The sequence below is a fragment of the Typopeltis vanoorti genome, chromosome 8, assembly GCF_054136105.1.
Source record: "Typopeltis vanoorti isolate ZY-2024b chromosome 8, IOZ_Tvanoo_1.0, whole genome shotgun sequence".
NCBI lineage: Eukaryota > Metazoa > Arthropoda > Arachnida > Uropygi > Thelyphonidae > Typopeltis > Typopeltis vanoorti.
This window is the reverse complement of record NC_143556.1, coordinates 66,275,378-66,292,219: the sequence shown is the minus strand read 5'-3', so window position 1 is coordinate 66,292,219 and position 16,842 is coordinate 66,275,378. Positions and strand designations below refer to the sequence as shown.

The 16,842-nt window shown below is 38.9% G+C and overlaps 1 protein-coding gene across 3 annotated transcripts in view; it reads left to right on the top strand.

Moving 5' to 3' along the window:
* The window catches only part of LOC150104066 (multidrug resistance-associated protein 1-like), a 359,631-nt gene that overhangs the window by 233,925 nt on the left and 108,864 nt on the right, over positions 1-16,842 (top strand). For all 3 annotated transcript variants that reach the window (XM_090397253.1, XM_090397254.1, XM_090397255.1), the window contains one exon: positions 10,374-10,573. In XM_090397253.1, the coding sequence (XP_090253379.1) occupies positions 10,374-10,573 (200 nt within the window). The remainder of the gene's footprint in view (positions 1-10,373; positions 10,574-16,842) is intronic.

The window sequence follows — 16,842 nt, the reverse complement described above, 5'->3', positions numbered from 1 at the left end:
ACGTTTTACAATTCAGGAAGCAGAGATGGAATGCAGAGTAAAATAAGGGAGGTGGAGAAGTTGAGGGATTTTGTGGTGATTAGTAAGGATCTTGAATTAATGGGAAGTTAAGTGAAAGATCTGTTTTGGAGCCATTGTTATTCAAATTGTGTATTAATGATATCAGAATGAGTTTCACTGAAGACATGACTGCTTGAAGATGATATGCAATTTGAGAATACAACGAGGAGTCGAGCACATGTAGTGTTTACAGGATTTGAATAGTTGCATGAATGTGCAAACGAGTGGAACTATCATTTCAATGTTGCAAAGTGCAAGGTTCTGAAATTTGGTAAGCAATGATGGGAAGCATCACAGAAAAATTTTGAAGGAGGTAGAGGAGATTGGAGTGGTCTTTGAGAAGGACCTGAAGTTCAGGGTTCACATTACACAAGTTGTGAAGTTGTCACATCCAATTATGGCAGTAATGCAGAGGACATTCATGTGCAGAAATAGAGGCTACCATTGTATAATGTCTCGATTAGGCTTAATATGGATTACTGTGTGCAGATTTGGTCACCTGGTTTTTCATGGTGATTAGAAAGAGTCCAGAAAAGATTCAAGGCAGTAGCTGGTCTTTAGAATGTTGAGTATGAAGACAGATTGAGGGAATGCAATTTTCAGAGGTTCATGAATAAGAGGAGAGAGAGGGATGTGATTGAGATGTGTCAAGTTGGTCAGGAGTTGTTGATAGGTTAATTTCAAAGAAATTTTTCATAGAATGGAGGAGGAGTAGATCATGAGGCCATTCCTTGAAATCATAAGGAGGGAGTGAGGAGCAGGTTCTTTGCATGATGACTTGAATGCATTGCATGAGAGTGTTGAATAGCAACACTTTCAATGAGTTTAAGGCACAGTTTGAGTTTTGTGTGAGAGTGTATCTGTGTGATAAATGTTTTAACCTTGTGGAATTATGGAGTTAATGTGGTTGACACACACACACACACACACACACACACACACACACACACACACACACACACACACACACACACACAGAAAACAAGATGACATCTCTGGAAGCTGCATAGGGAGTAGGGAGATGTGAGTGGTGGGAAGTGAGGAGTTAATTTTCTGCATCTAGAGTGGTGGGTGATTGGGATGCATAGCCTGAGAGTAATGAGTGCAGAGACATTTTGTGTGTGTGTTGTATGCGTGCTTGGGTGCATGTGTGTGTGTGTAAGGCATTGTGTATGGCATGGATGAGCATTGTGTATTTCCTGTGTTTTTTTTGAATTCTATGGAGTCTGATCATGATATTACTTATTATTATTATTATTCAGGCCTCCATGGAGTCAAAAGTGTCATCGTGGATGGTCCTTAGGAAACACAGTCTATCATACCACTCCTTGAACTTATTGACCATTCTTGCTCTAATGACTCTCTCAGGCAATGCATTCCACAGTTCAATCACCATCCACGCAAAGAAACTACTGCTCACCCTTTTGCTCACAGCTTCATTTCATAACTTCCAGGGATAGCCCCTTATCATTGTTCCTTTCTGCCGTTCCACTAAGCAAAAGAACTACCCAGTGTCTACCCTGTAACTGCCTCTCAACAATTTAAGTCTCGATCATATCACCTCTCTTTCTTCTATCCTCCACTAAACTATGCAGTCCACATTCCCTCAGTCAATCCTCATAACTGACATTGTACAGTCCTGAAACCATCTTTGCTATGAACCTCTGTACCCTTTCCACAGTTAATTTATTCCCTTCAAGTCCTGTGGACCAAATTTGAGAACAATAGGCTAAGTGTGCTCTGATCAGAGTCTTATACAATGAAATGATAGCTCTTTTATCTCTGCAGGTCAGCATCCTTCTCAGTATTGCAGCAATCCTCTTGGTTATCTTCACCACCTTTGCAATATGCTCCGTGACTTTCAGTTTTCTATCCATCATCACCCCCAGATCTCGTCTTTCCTACTTCCTCCAGTATAGCTCCTCCAATCGAGTATGCATCCTCCAATCGATGGATCCCAAACTTCAAGACTACATTTTGCTGCATTAAACCGACCCCCCCCCCCCCCATTCAATTTCCCATCTGTCTAGTTCATTCAAATCCTCTTGCAGGTGTGCCACATCTGCACTATTACTGATAACCCTTCCCAGCTTTACATCATCCACAAACAACTGAATACAATCCATTGACAATGTCATTGATATAAAGATTGGACAATACATGTCCCAGTACTGAGCCCTGTGGAAACCCACTTGTAACCTTTTGCTTCCTTGATATTGTCCCACCTTACACCTCTCTCTGATTCCTATCAGACAGCCAATCCTGAATCCATTTATTTTACCTGACATTTAGACTCATGTACTGCAACTTAAATGTCAGCTTATCACGTGGCAGTCTGTCAAATGGCATTGCAAAATCCAAAAAAATGGCAGTATATGCCTTTCCCTCATCAATGCTCTAGTCACTTTATTATAAAACACAATCATATTACTAACGCAAGAGAGCCCCTTAACAAATTCATGTTGATTCTCACAGATAACATTACCCTCATCTGCCCAACACTATATAGTTCCTCACTAATTTCTCCAAGACCTTAACAACTACTGATGACACACAAACTGGCCTATAATTAGGCACTTTCAGTCTGCTACCGCCCTTGTGCAGCAGTACTATTTACCTTCCTTCCATTCCTTGGGTGCCTTTCCCACAGCCAGACTTTTATTGAAGAGCTAGGTCAATGGAGTTGTCAGTTCTTTAGCACATTTTCTCAAAACCCATGGTGAAATACCATCCAGTCCCACAGCTTTACTGATATCCAGAGTACTTAGTATTTGGAACATACTCACCTCTTGCACTTCTAAACCCTGAACCTGCCCTATCCCTCTAGTATTAAAACCTTCTTCTCCAGGATGAAATACTGCAATAAAGTGCTCATTGAACAACTCCAGTATGTCCTCTGCATCAGTCGCTCTATTCTCATTTTTATCCTGCAATGTCATTCTTCCACAATCATTTCTCCTCCTACTAGCCACATAGCTAAAAAAATTACTTATGATTTTCTTTGGATCTTAGTGCCAATCTCTTCTCATATTCCAGTTTTGCCTTCCTCACCATAGTAGTCATTCTCCTGGTCTGCGTCTTATATTCTTCGTGTATCTGCCCTCCACCCCTCTCCTTATATCTCTTCCATGATCTCTTTTTCAACTGCAGTTCCTGTTTGATATTGTTTGTCATACACTTTACATCAAATTGTCTGCTTCTTCACTCATGGAATACAGCTTTCTATTGCTGCTAACAAATATTCCTTCATAATTTCCCATACACTAATGATATCCTGGTCTTCCAATTTTGCCCTGATACCTAAATACTGTTATAATCACCTATCTTATAATTCCACATACCTTCCCTTTTCTTTGATACACCTGTATGTCTATTCATTTTCCAACTCAAAACCACATGGTCACTCTCTCCAACTGGTGGGAGAGAGGTCATCTCACTTATTATCAGCTCTTCTGACATTATTACCAAATCCAAAACTCTTGAACCTCTTGTTCCCTCTATTACATGTTGCCTAAGACATTTGTCGCTCAAGAATTCTAGAAATTCCATCCCCTTATTACTACATGCATTTTCCTCTTCCCAACTTATACTGCTGTAGTTTAAATCTCCCATAACAATCATTCTTCTTGCACTTGCCAAGCTCAACTGTTTGAACACCTCTGCTACCCACCCTCTGTGCTCCTTGGTTTGTAACAATATCCCACTAAATATTCTGTCTTGGCCACTTCTACCTCACACCATATGCTTTCAAAACTATTAGTGTCACTGCCTTCCAAAGCCTCCACTCTTAGAGGACATAAATCATCACTTATCATAAGTAGTATTCCACGACCATGTTTTCCTTTCCTATCCTGCTGAAAAATGCTGCACTCTGCTACTTCAATTACTGTTATTATATATCATCTTCCGTCAACCATGTCTCAGAGATCCCAATAATCTTTGGCCAGGCTGATGCTATCAACATCACCAATTCATCTCCTTTATTTCGATTACTCCTGGCATTAGTATAAAGCATTGAAATGTCACTGCTTCTGTACCTATCATTATTCCCTCTTCACCCTACTAGACTCAGTGTTACCTGATGTCGTTTCCCCTTCCCCTTCCCTGAGTGCCAATTCACACAAGTGGACACCCCCTGCTACCATCCACCCTGGGAATTCTAGTTTCCCTGCATTGACACTGACTCGTTCAGAAAACAGCAATCTCTCTAGATGCCTTCATCCATACTCATTCAAATGCAAGCAGTCTCTCGCATACAGTTCTCTTCTGTCCTCAAATGCCCTCCAAGCATCCACATATTCCAGTCCTCTCTTCTGACACATTCTGGCTATTATGCTATTCAGTATTACTGCTCTTCTGCTCAGCTCGTCACTATCATACCTGGGCAACCCATGCACACAATCTTTCCTCTCTGTGTTTTCTTTTGCACAACCTTAATCAAGAATCTAAGATCTCTTTCCACCCGATTTACATTGCGTCTCAAGTCATTTGTGCCCACCATCACATTCATTTCTTCCATCCTTTCACCTCCTCTTAATTGCCATAGCCACATTTTCTATTGTCCCTCCAGACAAACAGTCCTCTGGCATCCTATCTTGCACACCACAGATCATCGAGTTTCCATACATCACACCTCTTACCACTCTGTTCCTTGATTTCTTGCCTGCATCCCTCACTCTCTCTCCTCTGACCCTTTCTTTCTGTGTTCCCCTACTTACCTGTTGTCCTGGCATCACTCTATCCCTGGTTCCAGCATTCTCTCATATTCTTCTCATTTCCTCTCTCTGACTGTTTCCATTCTTCCCTCTTCTATCATTCCCATAACTCTTTCACTCCCTCTCTTCTACTGTTTCTATTCTCTCTGCTTCTAGCATTTCCATACCTCTCTCTCCTATTGTTTCTATTCTAGTGAACTTGAAGGAAAGCTGGATTTAAAGTTGATGTTTTTTTTAATCTGGTCAACACACGAAAGGCCATAAGACCTGTAGCACACTAGTGCCATGTGTGGGCAAGAGGAATAGAAGAAACGGGGAGTGTGTTCACATTTTGCTTGATTGAACAGCTGAGGGTTGTAATCTTTGGGGAAGGCAGAGTGGGGGAGCCTGTTCCAAAAGGTAGATGAAATGAAAGGATATATATATATATATATATATATATATATATATATATATATCCTATAATCTTTGGCCAGGCTGATGCTATCAACATCACCAATTCATCTCCTTTATTTCGATTACTCCTGGCATTAGTATAAAGCATAGAAATGTCACTGCTTCTGTACCTATCATTATTCCTTCTTCACCCTACTAGACTCACCCTACTATATATATATATATATATATATCCTTTCATTTCAAATGACAAGAACCGAGATTTAAGTAAAAAGGTTTTGATATAAAACGCTACTAGTTTCGGCTTAACAGCTTCAATCAGGTGACATTATAAAAAGTAAAAAACACTAAACACTGAAGGTTAAAAGACTATGAACAACACAGAGTCTCTATTCATAATTAGCATGAAAACATTGTAGTTGTATTTAAAGCTGTTCTTTAAATACAAAAAAAACAAGAAAGACTGGATGGTTGCCAGCAGTGTGAGGACCTCTGTGAGAAAAGGGTATATGCGGAACTACAAGGGGGGGGGGGATTATGAAGAGCTCAGGAGACAGCTTGCGGGTGTAGCATGGAATGAGGAGTTAGCTGGAAAAGAGATCAATACAGCTTGGGGAATTTTCAAAAGCTGTTTAGTAGATGCAATGTCTAAATGTATTCCAAGGGTGAGAAGGTTAAATAAGGTGGGTGTGAGATGGATGAATAAAGAGATTAAGCATGCAATACAGACAACAAGGGCATTGTGGAGGCAGCATAAGAGAAGTGGAAATAACCAATTTCATGAGGTCTACAAAGACCAAGCAAGGAGGGTGACTTGGTTGGTGAGGGTAGCTAAAGAGAGGTATGAACAGCAGTTGGCTAATGAAGCCAAAAAGAATCCTAAGGAGTTCTTTTGATATGTAGCCAGCAAAAGAAAGAATAATTATGGAAGGATGACATTGATTGGAGAAAATGGTATAAAGACAGCTGATGCAGAATGTGTGGTGGAGATACGTAATGAGCAGTACATAAAGATCTTTCAATCTTGTGAATGTGACTTCATGGAGGGATTGAGAGCAATTGATGATGGGGAGGAGAGACTGACTGTAGGTGAGCAAGAGGTGTTTGGGGAGTTGAGTAAACTAGATGTTAATAAGGCTGTGGGACTTGATAATATATCACCACGTGTTCTGAAAGAATGTGCCAGGGAGTTGACATCTGCCTTGAGATATTTTTTTAATATGAGTCTTGCACTCGGTCAAGTTCCTAAGGAGGGCAAGATTGTGCCACTTCCTAAAGGAGGTGATCGAACTCAAGCATCAAACTATAGGCCTATCTGTGTGTCAGGTGTTATGGTTAAGTTGTTGGAGAAGCTTGTGAGAACTAGGATCCAGAGTTGGGTTGATAACAATGGTATTATCTTTGATGGACAGCATGGATTTGCTAAAGGGAGGTCATGTTTTAGTAATCTACTTACTTATTACAATAAAGTGACTGCTTCCTTGGACAGAGGAAAAGGATACACAGTAATATACTTGGATTTCGCAAAGGCTTTTGATAGAGTACCTCATGATAGGTTGACAATCAAATTAGAGCAGATGGGGTTGGATATTAGATTGGTGCATTGGATTGGAGACTGGCTACCTGATAGGTTCTGTTTTAGGTCCATTACTGTTTAACTTGTATATTAATGATGTAGGTGAAGATTTGGATGGAGATATTCAGTTGTTTGCAGATGATGCAAAGTTGGGATGAACCATGAAGTGTAGTGAAGATGTTGTGGCCTTACAGGAAGACTTGAATAGATTGAGTGATTGGGCATGGAAATGGGGATGCGAGTTCAATCTTGCAAAATGTAAGGTTTTAAAATTTGGAAAACAAAGATGGGATGCAAAATTTATGGTTGGTGAGAATATATTGTTGGAGGTAGAGGAAATAAGAGATCTGGGGGTTATAGTGGATAAGGATCTAAAATTTAGGGGTGACACATTGTCAAAATTGTGATGACAACACAAAGGCTTCTGGGAATAATTCAGAGGATACTGACGTGTAGAAGTAGGGAGATTCTTGTTCCATTGTATAAGGCTTTGATTAGGCCACACATGGATTATTGTGCCCAGATTTGGTCACCTGGTTTTCATAAGGATAAAGAGATGTTGGAAAGGGTCCAAAGGCTACTGACTAAGGTAGTTTCTGACCTCTGGAATGTTGAGAATGAGGAAAGATTGAGAAGATGTAATTTGCAGAGTCTGGTGGACAGGAGGAAGAGGGGAGCTATGATAGAGACCTACAATTTGGTAAGGGTTGTTATAGGATCAATGCCTGAGAAGTTTTACAGAGAATAGTGGGAGATCAGGGGAGAACCAGAGGTCATCCCTGGAAACTGTATAAAGAGGGTGTGAGTAGGGGAGTAAGAGGCAGGTTTTTTTCGTGCAGAGTTGTGAATGATTGAAATGCCTTGCCTGAGAATGTGGTGTCTGCAAAGTGTTTGAATGTGTTATGGTATGATGAGCTGTGTGTGTGTGATAAAAGGACCTCCCAGATGAGTCTTTGACTCCATGATGTCTTGGGCTGGTAATAATAAGAAGGAGAGTGAGTTTGTTGAATTTCTGATAGATATCTTAAGTAGCACTTGACTGAAGCAACTAGAAATTTTAATGTTTTGGATTTGATCATGAGATACTTGTTTGGGAAGTGGTGAAGCAAGAAAAGGTTACTGCTAAAAATGGATATATGTGGAAGTATAAAGTAGGTGATTATAGGAAGCTCTGTAGTCAGTTAGCATCAGTATGTTGGGTAGATGAGCTGAGCAGAAAAGATGTTGACAGTGCGTGGAAATTCACAAGGCAGTATCTAACAAGCAATATATAACTGCATACCAAGGGTTAAGTGAGTAAATAGAGAGGAGTGACATAGATGAACTGTCAAATCATGCAAGCTGTGTTGGAAAAGAAAATGCTATGGAGGAGGTACAAGACAGTTGGTGGTGATAAAATCCATGAAGAATATAAAGTGCAGGCTAGAAAGGTGACAAACATGGTAAAAAAGAAAAGGTGCAGTATGAGAGGAGGTTGTCAGGCTGAGGTTAACTCAAGGGAATTTTTCTGCTATATGGCAAGCAAAAGAAAGAATAATTATGGCAGGTTGACCCTGTGGATAGTCATGGTAGCAGAATAACAGTTGCAAAGGATATATAGTGAAATTATTGAACAAGCACTTTATTAGTGTATATCATACTGCTGTAAATGATGCAGTGCAATATACAAAAAGGAGAGAAGTATTGGGAGAACTGGAAGTGAAAGAATCAGGTATTAATTATGTTAATTAATAAAGCTGTGGGAATGAATGACATATCACCATGTATTGTTAAGGAATGTGCACAACAGTTGGTTATGTATGGTTATTTAATGAAAGTCTTGCAGTGGATTAGTGTTCCTAGGTAGTGGAAAGAAGGCAAAATAGTACCATTCAACAAGCATGGTTCTAGGACAGAAGTTTCTAGTTATAGACCAGTCTGTATAACTGTGGTTGTGGTCAATGTTCTGGAGAGATTTGTTAGGATAGAATACAGGATTGAGTTGATGGACACAGCATTGTTTAATGATGGTGTCAGCATGGATTTGTAAAGGGTAGGTCCTGTTTTAGCAATTTACTTGCATGTTATAATAGGGTGTGTGTGTGTGTGTGTGTGTGTGTGTGTGTGTGTGTGTGTGTGTGTGTGTGTGTTAGATAAGGAGAATCATATACAGTGATATTCTTGGACTTTTCAAAAGCATTTGATAGATTACCACATGATAATAGTGGAATACAAGCTGCAGAAGATGGGAAGAGATAGTATATTAGTTAGATGGATTGGAGATTGGATACCAGCAAGTTTTGTATGATGGAACACTCTCAAAAAAAGGAGGGTGACCAGTGGAGTGGGTGTGTATTGCTCCCCAGGTTCTGTTTTTGGGCCCTTACTGTTTAACTTGTTTGTAAGTGATATATCATGTAGACTCACTTGGGGATCTTCAGGTCTGGATGGCTGATGCTTAGTATATCCATTCTCCCACCAATCTGACTGTGTGCATGGATACCGTGAATGTCTTTAAGGAGTCCAGTTTTATTGTCCAGTGTAGGATCACCCTGCTTATTGGAGGCCTGAAGTAGCTTGAAAAATTCAATGTTTGGTCTTTAGAGTAGGTTTTCTGGATTATGTTGCAAAAAAAAATAAATAAAAATAAAAAATAAACCTAAGCCTATCCACAGTATTAGGCACTGTACTCTAGAAATTATTGCCTTTTATGTGGTGTGAGTGTGGTGTCTGCAAGGAGTTTGAATGTGTTTAAGACCCGGTATGATGAGATGTGTGTGAGATAAAAGGACCTCCTAGATGAGTCTTTGACTCCATGAGGTCTTGTTTAATAATAATAATAATAATAATAATAATGTGCAGAAGTCACATAATAAAGTCACTACTATTCTGGTGCTTACTTTACCTATAACTGTTTATTTAGCTAATGGAAGGTTCACCAAGGTTATCTGTTGCTGTAATCATCTGTGACAGTGTTTATGTACTCCATTATGTTCTTTGACTTTACTCCTTTTGTATTTCTCTACTATTTGACAAATTGTGGATTTTCAGGCTGCACAATTTTTGTAACCCTCTGTTTAGCCTCTTGTATCAACAAGCTGTCTCCAGCAATTGGACTATTGGTTGTATATTTCTTGCATGTTAGATTGGATGCACTTGACCTATTTCTCTCCATAAACAGCCCATTAGTGAGGCAGTTTCCATTATACTTGCACTGGTGCGTGCTGCAGGGGCGTGCCAGGCATATGTACAATGTGTGCAATGCACACAGGCACCATAGAGGAGGAAATACTTAAAAAAAAAACATTTTTTTAAAGTGATTTTTTTATTGGGGTGGGGATAGGGGTGCCTACTAAAGTTTTGTGCACAGGTGCTGGACACTACTGGCACGCCCCTGGCATGCTGTCATATTGTGCTTGTTATCATGTTAACTATGCATGCTCTTGCTATTCGTCAATGTGTACCAGTGTGCTCCATATAGCCTAGAAAGACCATATGATGTCTTTAAAAGGCAGTGGATGCAGAGTTTTTTTACAATGCACATTATTTTCAGATGTAGTTGTAATCATTTTTAAGAAAAACAAACAAACAAACAAAAAACTTTTCATTTGTACTGTTCCAGTCTAAATTTGATATTTTTATTACAGAAATTCTATGTGACTACATCTCGTCAGCTAAAACGACTGGAGTCCATTACTCGCTCACCAATTTATTCACATTTCTCAGAAACATTGTCTGGTGTTTCTACAATTCGTTCTTATGGTGCACAAAAACGTTTCTATGGAGAGTCAAACCGCCTTGTTGATATAAATCACATGTATTATTATCCTAGTATTGTAGCTAATAGGTAAGTAAAATTATACTTCAAGAAGAGATCTATAGAATACTGTATTTACAAATTTAGATTTAAAAAGAAAAAGAAACCAACATTATTACTCAGATAAATTGCTATCTATGATTGGTAGTAGTATTTTTTTACACTGCTGTTTATAATAACTGAAGTTAATTAACAGAAAATCGTAAGTAGCAAAATTAATACAATAGCATGAAGTTCACTTTTAGTGCATTCTACACAGGTTTAATATTGACTTCATATTAGATTAGAAGCGCTTAAGACAGTATTAACATTGATACACCATACGAATCATATTTCAGATAGAAACTAACCATCCATCAGTGATAACAAATTATGCACATTCAAAACAAGGCTTAACATACAATGCAGCATTCTATAGGGGATGGCATCTGACTATTCAAACCTAAAAAACAATATTAAAGATAATGTATTTCACATTGTTAAGAAAAAAATGAAGAAAATAAGAAAAACGAAAGAGTTTCAGAACAGGAACCAAACATTGGAATTCAGTGGCAAGCCCTGAAGAAAACATTGATTCAGCCAGAGGCATGTGGTGAGGTTTTTGCAAAGATAGAAAAATCAGAACTCCATGGTGGACACAGGATATTAGAGGCAATGAAGGAAAAGAAGAAAGCATATCAAACGTTCCTGGCAAATAAGTCAGCTTGTGCTCTTAGAGAATACAGAGACAAATGTAAGAAAGCTAAACATCGTGTAAAACTAGCTAAACAAAAGTCATTATTATTATCACCTAAGACCCATGGAGTCAAAGACTCATCTGGGAGATCCTTTTATCATACACACAGCTCATCATACCATGCTTTAAACACACTCAAATTCTCTGCAGACACCACACTCTCAGGCAAGGCATTCCAATCATTCACACCTCTACATGAAAAAAAACCCTGCTTCTCGCTCCCCTACTCACCCTCTTTATACAGTTTCCAGAGATGACCTCTGGTTCTCCCCTGATCTCCCACTATTTTCTGTAGAACCTCTCCAGCATTGACCCTATAAAAACCCCTTACTAACATGTAAGTCTCTCATATCTCCCCTCTTCCTCCTGTCCACCAGACTCTGCAAGTTGCATCTTCTCAATCTTTCCTTATACTCGACATTCCAGAGGTTAGAAACTACCTTAGTCACCTCTGGACCCTTTCCAACATCTCTTCGTCCTTCTAGAAACCAGGCAACCAAATCTGGGCACAATAGTCCATGTGTAGCCTCAAAGCCTTATACAATAGAACAAGAATCTCCCTACTTCTACATGTCGGTGTCCTCTACATCATTCCCAGAAGCCTTTGTGTTGTCTTCACAATTTTGGCTACGTGTAACCTAAATTTTAGATCCTTATCCACTATCACCCCCAGATCTCTTATTTCTTCTACCTCCGACAATATATCCTCACCAAACATAAATTCTGCATCCCAATCTTTGTTTTCCAAATTTTGAAACCTTACATTTTGCAACATTGAGCTGACATCCCCATTCCTGTGCCGAATCACTCAATTTATTCAAGTCTTCTTCTAAGGCCGCAACATTCTAAAGCTTGAAGCTATTCAAAATGCTACAATTGTATGGTGTCAGTGGGGCATTATATCAAGCAGTATTTGGTCTTTATTTGAGTTGTAAGTCAGCAGTTAGAATTGAAGGAAGTACAGGAAGATGGTTTAATGTTAAATGATATGTCAGACAAGGATGAACATTATCCCCCCCCCCCCCCTCTGTTATTCATTATCTATATCAGGGTTTCCCAAACTATGTTCTGCAGAAAGTGAATAAGTGTTCCATGAAAAGTTATCAAAATTAATATGAGCCTGGAAGGATTTTAAATGCTGCATCAAGTTCGAACATGTTTGAAAATCAGGCTTCTCACTTTGCGTGTGGATTGTGCTATTAAGGCCAGTGCATGCTGGCCTTGACTCAGCCGCTGGCTGACAGCCATCCGAGGTTGTTGACACCTCCGAGAGCAAGTGAAGTATGGAGGTATATATGCTAGGAAACGTGCAGTCACAATCAAGGTCAATGCGATGCACTGTGGCCCGGCATACCTGTAGTGTGCACTATTGCATTTTTGCACTATTGCACTACTGCAATACGGTCTGCTTTGCCAATAGTGTATACTTAGCTTTACATTGAATACAAGGCCAGTGATACTCAACTCTAACCAAGATGTTCCGTTAAAATTTCAGGATTTGTGAAGTGTTCCGTCATAGGAAAACAATGCCCCATGATATCTGACAGCCAGTCACAGATTCAACTTACTAGTCTATTATCCAATCCTATCTGTTTCAGTTTATTTAACAGCTTGTCATGTGGCAGTTCAAAAGCTTTGCAAAATCTAAGTATATGTATGTGCATCTTCCTTGTCTAAGACATTTGTCACCTTGTTATAGTACATAAGTTGGTGAAACATGATCTACCTTTAATAAACCCATGTAAACAAGCACAGAGAATACTGTTGTTATCAACCCACTTCAGTTTCCTAGTTCTCACCAATCTCTCCAGTACCTTAACCACAATTGCAGATATACAGATTGGTCTAAAATTTGTACCCACTCCCTTCTTGACTATTATTAAACGGGCAATCCAAAGCTGCTGCCAATTCCTTGAGACACATGGTGATAAGCGATCAAATCCTATTGCTTTATTTCTTCATATAGCTTCTGATCACTCACAATTAAGCCATCCTCTCATCATCTACCCTCGAGTTTTTCATGATTTCTCACTGTCCACTCTGATTTCCCCCCATTTTCCTATCTTCCTTGCGCACTGTCATTCTATCATTATCACTTGCAGTACTACTATTCTCATTTACAATCACTTCAGTCTCACCATTTCCCCTCTCTCTGTTCCTCTGCTCTCTTGCTCACATAAATCATTGTCCCACCTTGCAACTTGCAGCAGTAGTCTCCTAACTAACTAACTCTTTCCAAATCCATTTTGATGCAACCTGTCACTTGTGTACATTTCTATCTTTCCTTTAAATGTATCTCGCACATTCACATACTCCACTCCCATCTCCTCACACAGCTCTGCCAACTTAGTACCATATTTCTGATTCCTACGCTTTATCTCAACTCACTATTATCATATCTAGGCAACACACCGACCAGACTTTCAAACACACTTTCTTTCACTCTCCTCAACAACCTGTTGCTACCCATTCTTATATGCCTTTATGTCCAAGCAAACCATTTGTTCCAAAAATCATCACCAGCTTGCTTTCTCATCTGCTTCTCTTATCTAATGCATCAATTATCCTACTAATTCTCCCTCCTGGAAAACACAGCTTATTGAATCTCTCATTTACCACACTTCTAACAATGGCATCTCTGTACATCACTATTCTACACATTTGTACCTATTTTTTTTTGCTTTTCTTCATCCTATCCTTTTGTATTCATCCATTCTTATTCACCAAACTTCTCATCCTGCTATGCATATTTTTCATTTCACACCTCATTCTGATTAACTTATACGCCCTCTGTCCAAAAAGAAACCGAACTTTTCGAAAATGGAAGAAACTATTGGTGCCACCTGTTGTATCTTTTTGTTGTCGAAAGCAGCAACCTTCATTAGTATTGTGTCAACTGTTTATATGACATTTGTTTCATTAGAAGCCGAGTTATAGTGCCAAGAGTGACAGTGTGTTTTGATGAACTGTCGGTTGTCACGATATTCATGCCATACGCGATGAATTCTCGCTATCAATCACTTTAAAACTTGGAGATCAAACTCACCATTGACCGTTTGGCCAGGCGGAACGAATTCTTTGTGGATAATGCCCTTGGAATCGTAGAAACAAATCAGCATTGTCTTTACTTTTGACTTCTCCAAGCGACTTTTTTTCAGTTGCCCTCTTCTGGTGGTCTCCACTCAGCACTCTGGCACGTTGTTTCGGGCTCATACTTAAAACACCACGTTTCGTCACCCATAACCTTTCAAGGAAGTTTGAGTCCCCTTATGAGCGGTTTTAATTAGGTCCTTGCAGTGTTCAATTCGATACATTTTCTGGTCATCGGTCAACTTGTGGGGAACAAATTGCGAATTCAATTTACGAAGGCCCAAACTCAGTCAAAATGTTGTGCACAGTTGATTTTGGAATCCCCAATTCAATCAATCACACAGATGATTTCGGGTTTTCTTTGATAAAATCATGCACTTTTTGGATGTTAACTTCGCTCAGTCCAGTTTTTGGACTGCCTGGCTATTCGTCATCCTCAAGCATCTCACAACCACTTTGAAACCATTTAAACCACTCGTAAACTTGAGTACAGGATAAGCATTCATCATGGTGTGCTTTTTGAAGCATTTGATGTATTTCGGTAAAACTTTTACCAAGTTTAACACAAAAGTCAATCACAGCTCTCTATTTGAAACTCATTTTCCGACTGTTCGTCAAAACACACGGTCACTTTTGGCACTATAACTCTGATTCTAATGAAACAAATGTCATAAATAGTTACACAACACTAATGAAGGTTGCTGCTTTCAACAACGAAACGATACAACAGGTGGCACCACTAGTTTCTACTATTTTCAAAAAGTTCGGTTTCTTTTTGAACAGAGGGTGTATTTCAAGTCTTGCATCTTGGTATTTACACTATCTGTCAGTGTTGTTTGCTTCTTTCATTTCCTCATTCTGATTGTTTCTACAATGTCATTTGCTTTTGTTTCCATTGTCTTGCTACTGCAATTGCTTTTGTTCTGTGATTCATATGGTCATTTGCTTCCACAATTACACACTTATACATTCCATTCACCAGTTTCACATTTAATAATACCTCACAGTCCAACATATCATACTTTCGACATATCCATATCCTCTTTCGTCTCTGGTCAGTCTTCTTCAAAAACATGTTCTCCACATATACATGTTGCATTCACAACAACATACCATTCTCTTTTGCCCACACAAAGTCCACTCGATTAATTACATTTGATTTTCGTGTGCGCAATGAGCTGTCATTGTTCACTGTAAGCTTCAAACATAGTAAAATAAGTCTGTGGAAATTTTGTTTTTTTGGAACAACAATCACTCATTTAAGCTAAGCTATGAAAAATAAACTGAACTACACCAAAATGCTCAAATCAAAATCACTAGTTTATTACATAAAAAAATTATCTTTTCAACAGCAACTTTTGAATCCTCTCATTAAGTGGCATGCTAGTGCATATGAGCAAACAAGATTTTTCATGAGAAATAGTTTTGTCTAGAATACTTCTATATAAAGGCAGATACCTTCACATCATAATTGCCATCGTGTTACGGGAAATGTCATTACCTAAGACAACTTTTGATCTCTCAATATCTGTAGAGATGCCAAAAGGATGAAAAAAGAATAACTTATTTTGAAATATAATTTGCTATTTAACCAAGGAGTTGAGGGGAACTTCCTACAATCATCTTCTTTTCCAGGATATTTTAATATGGTGATACACCATTTGCCTGCTAACATATAGATGTCTATCTTCTTCTATTGATTTAGCTCTCGGTATTTCCATAACTTTATTTCTCATTGAGACCATGCTAACCTTAGTAGAGGATTTGGAGGGCAATACCACTAATGGTGTTAAAAGCATATGGTGTGAGGTAGTAGAGGTGATAGGATAGGATATTTAGTGGGGTGTTGCTACACAAGAAAGAGCATACAGGATGAAGAGCAGGAAATGATTAGGCAGTTGAGCTTGGCAAATGCAAGAAAAATGATTGTTATAGGAGATTTTTAAAGTAGTATAAATTGGAATTTCTGGAATTCTTGAGGGACATAGGTCTCAGACAGCATGTAGGTAAAAGGAACATGAGGTTCAAGAGTTTTAGATTTGGTTAGAGCATCAGAAGAGTTGATTATAACTGAGATGGTATCTCTGCCTCAGTTGGATAGAGTGACTGTGCAGTTTTACTTGGAAGATGAATAGACATGCAGGAGTATCAAAGGGAAAGGGGAATGTATATGGAATTATAAGGAAGATGATTATAGTAGTCTTAGATATCAACATGGGCCAATTCCATGGATGGAGAAATTGGAAGGATGAGATATCATCGTGCTTGGGAACATGTTAAGGAATATTTATTTGCAGCAATAACAAAGCAGTATACTGTCAGTGAAGAAGAGAACACAATTTAATGTAAAGTGGATGATAAACAAAATCAAATGGGAACTGCAGGAAAAAAAAAAAGAGGTTATGGAAGAGATATAAGGAGGGGTGGAGAGCATATGCACGAAGAATGTAAGACTAAGGCAGGAGAGTGACAC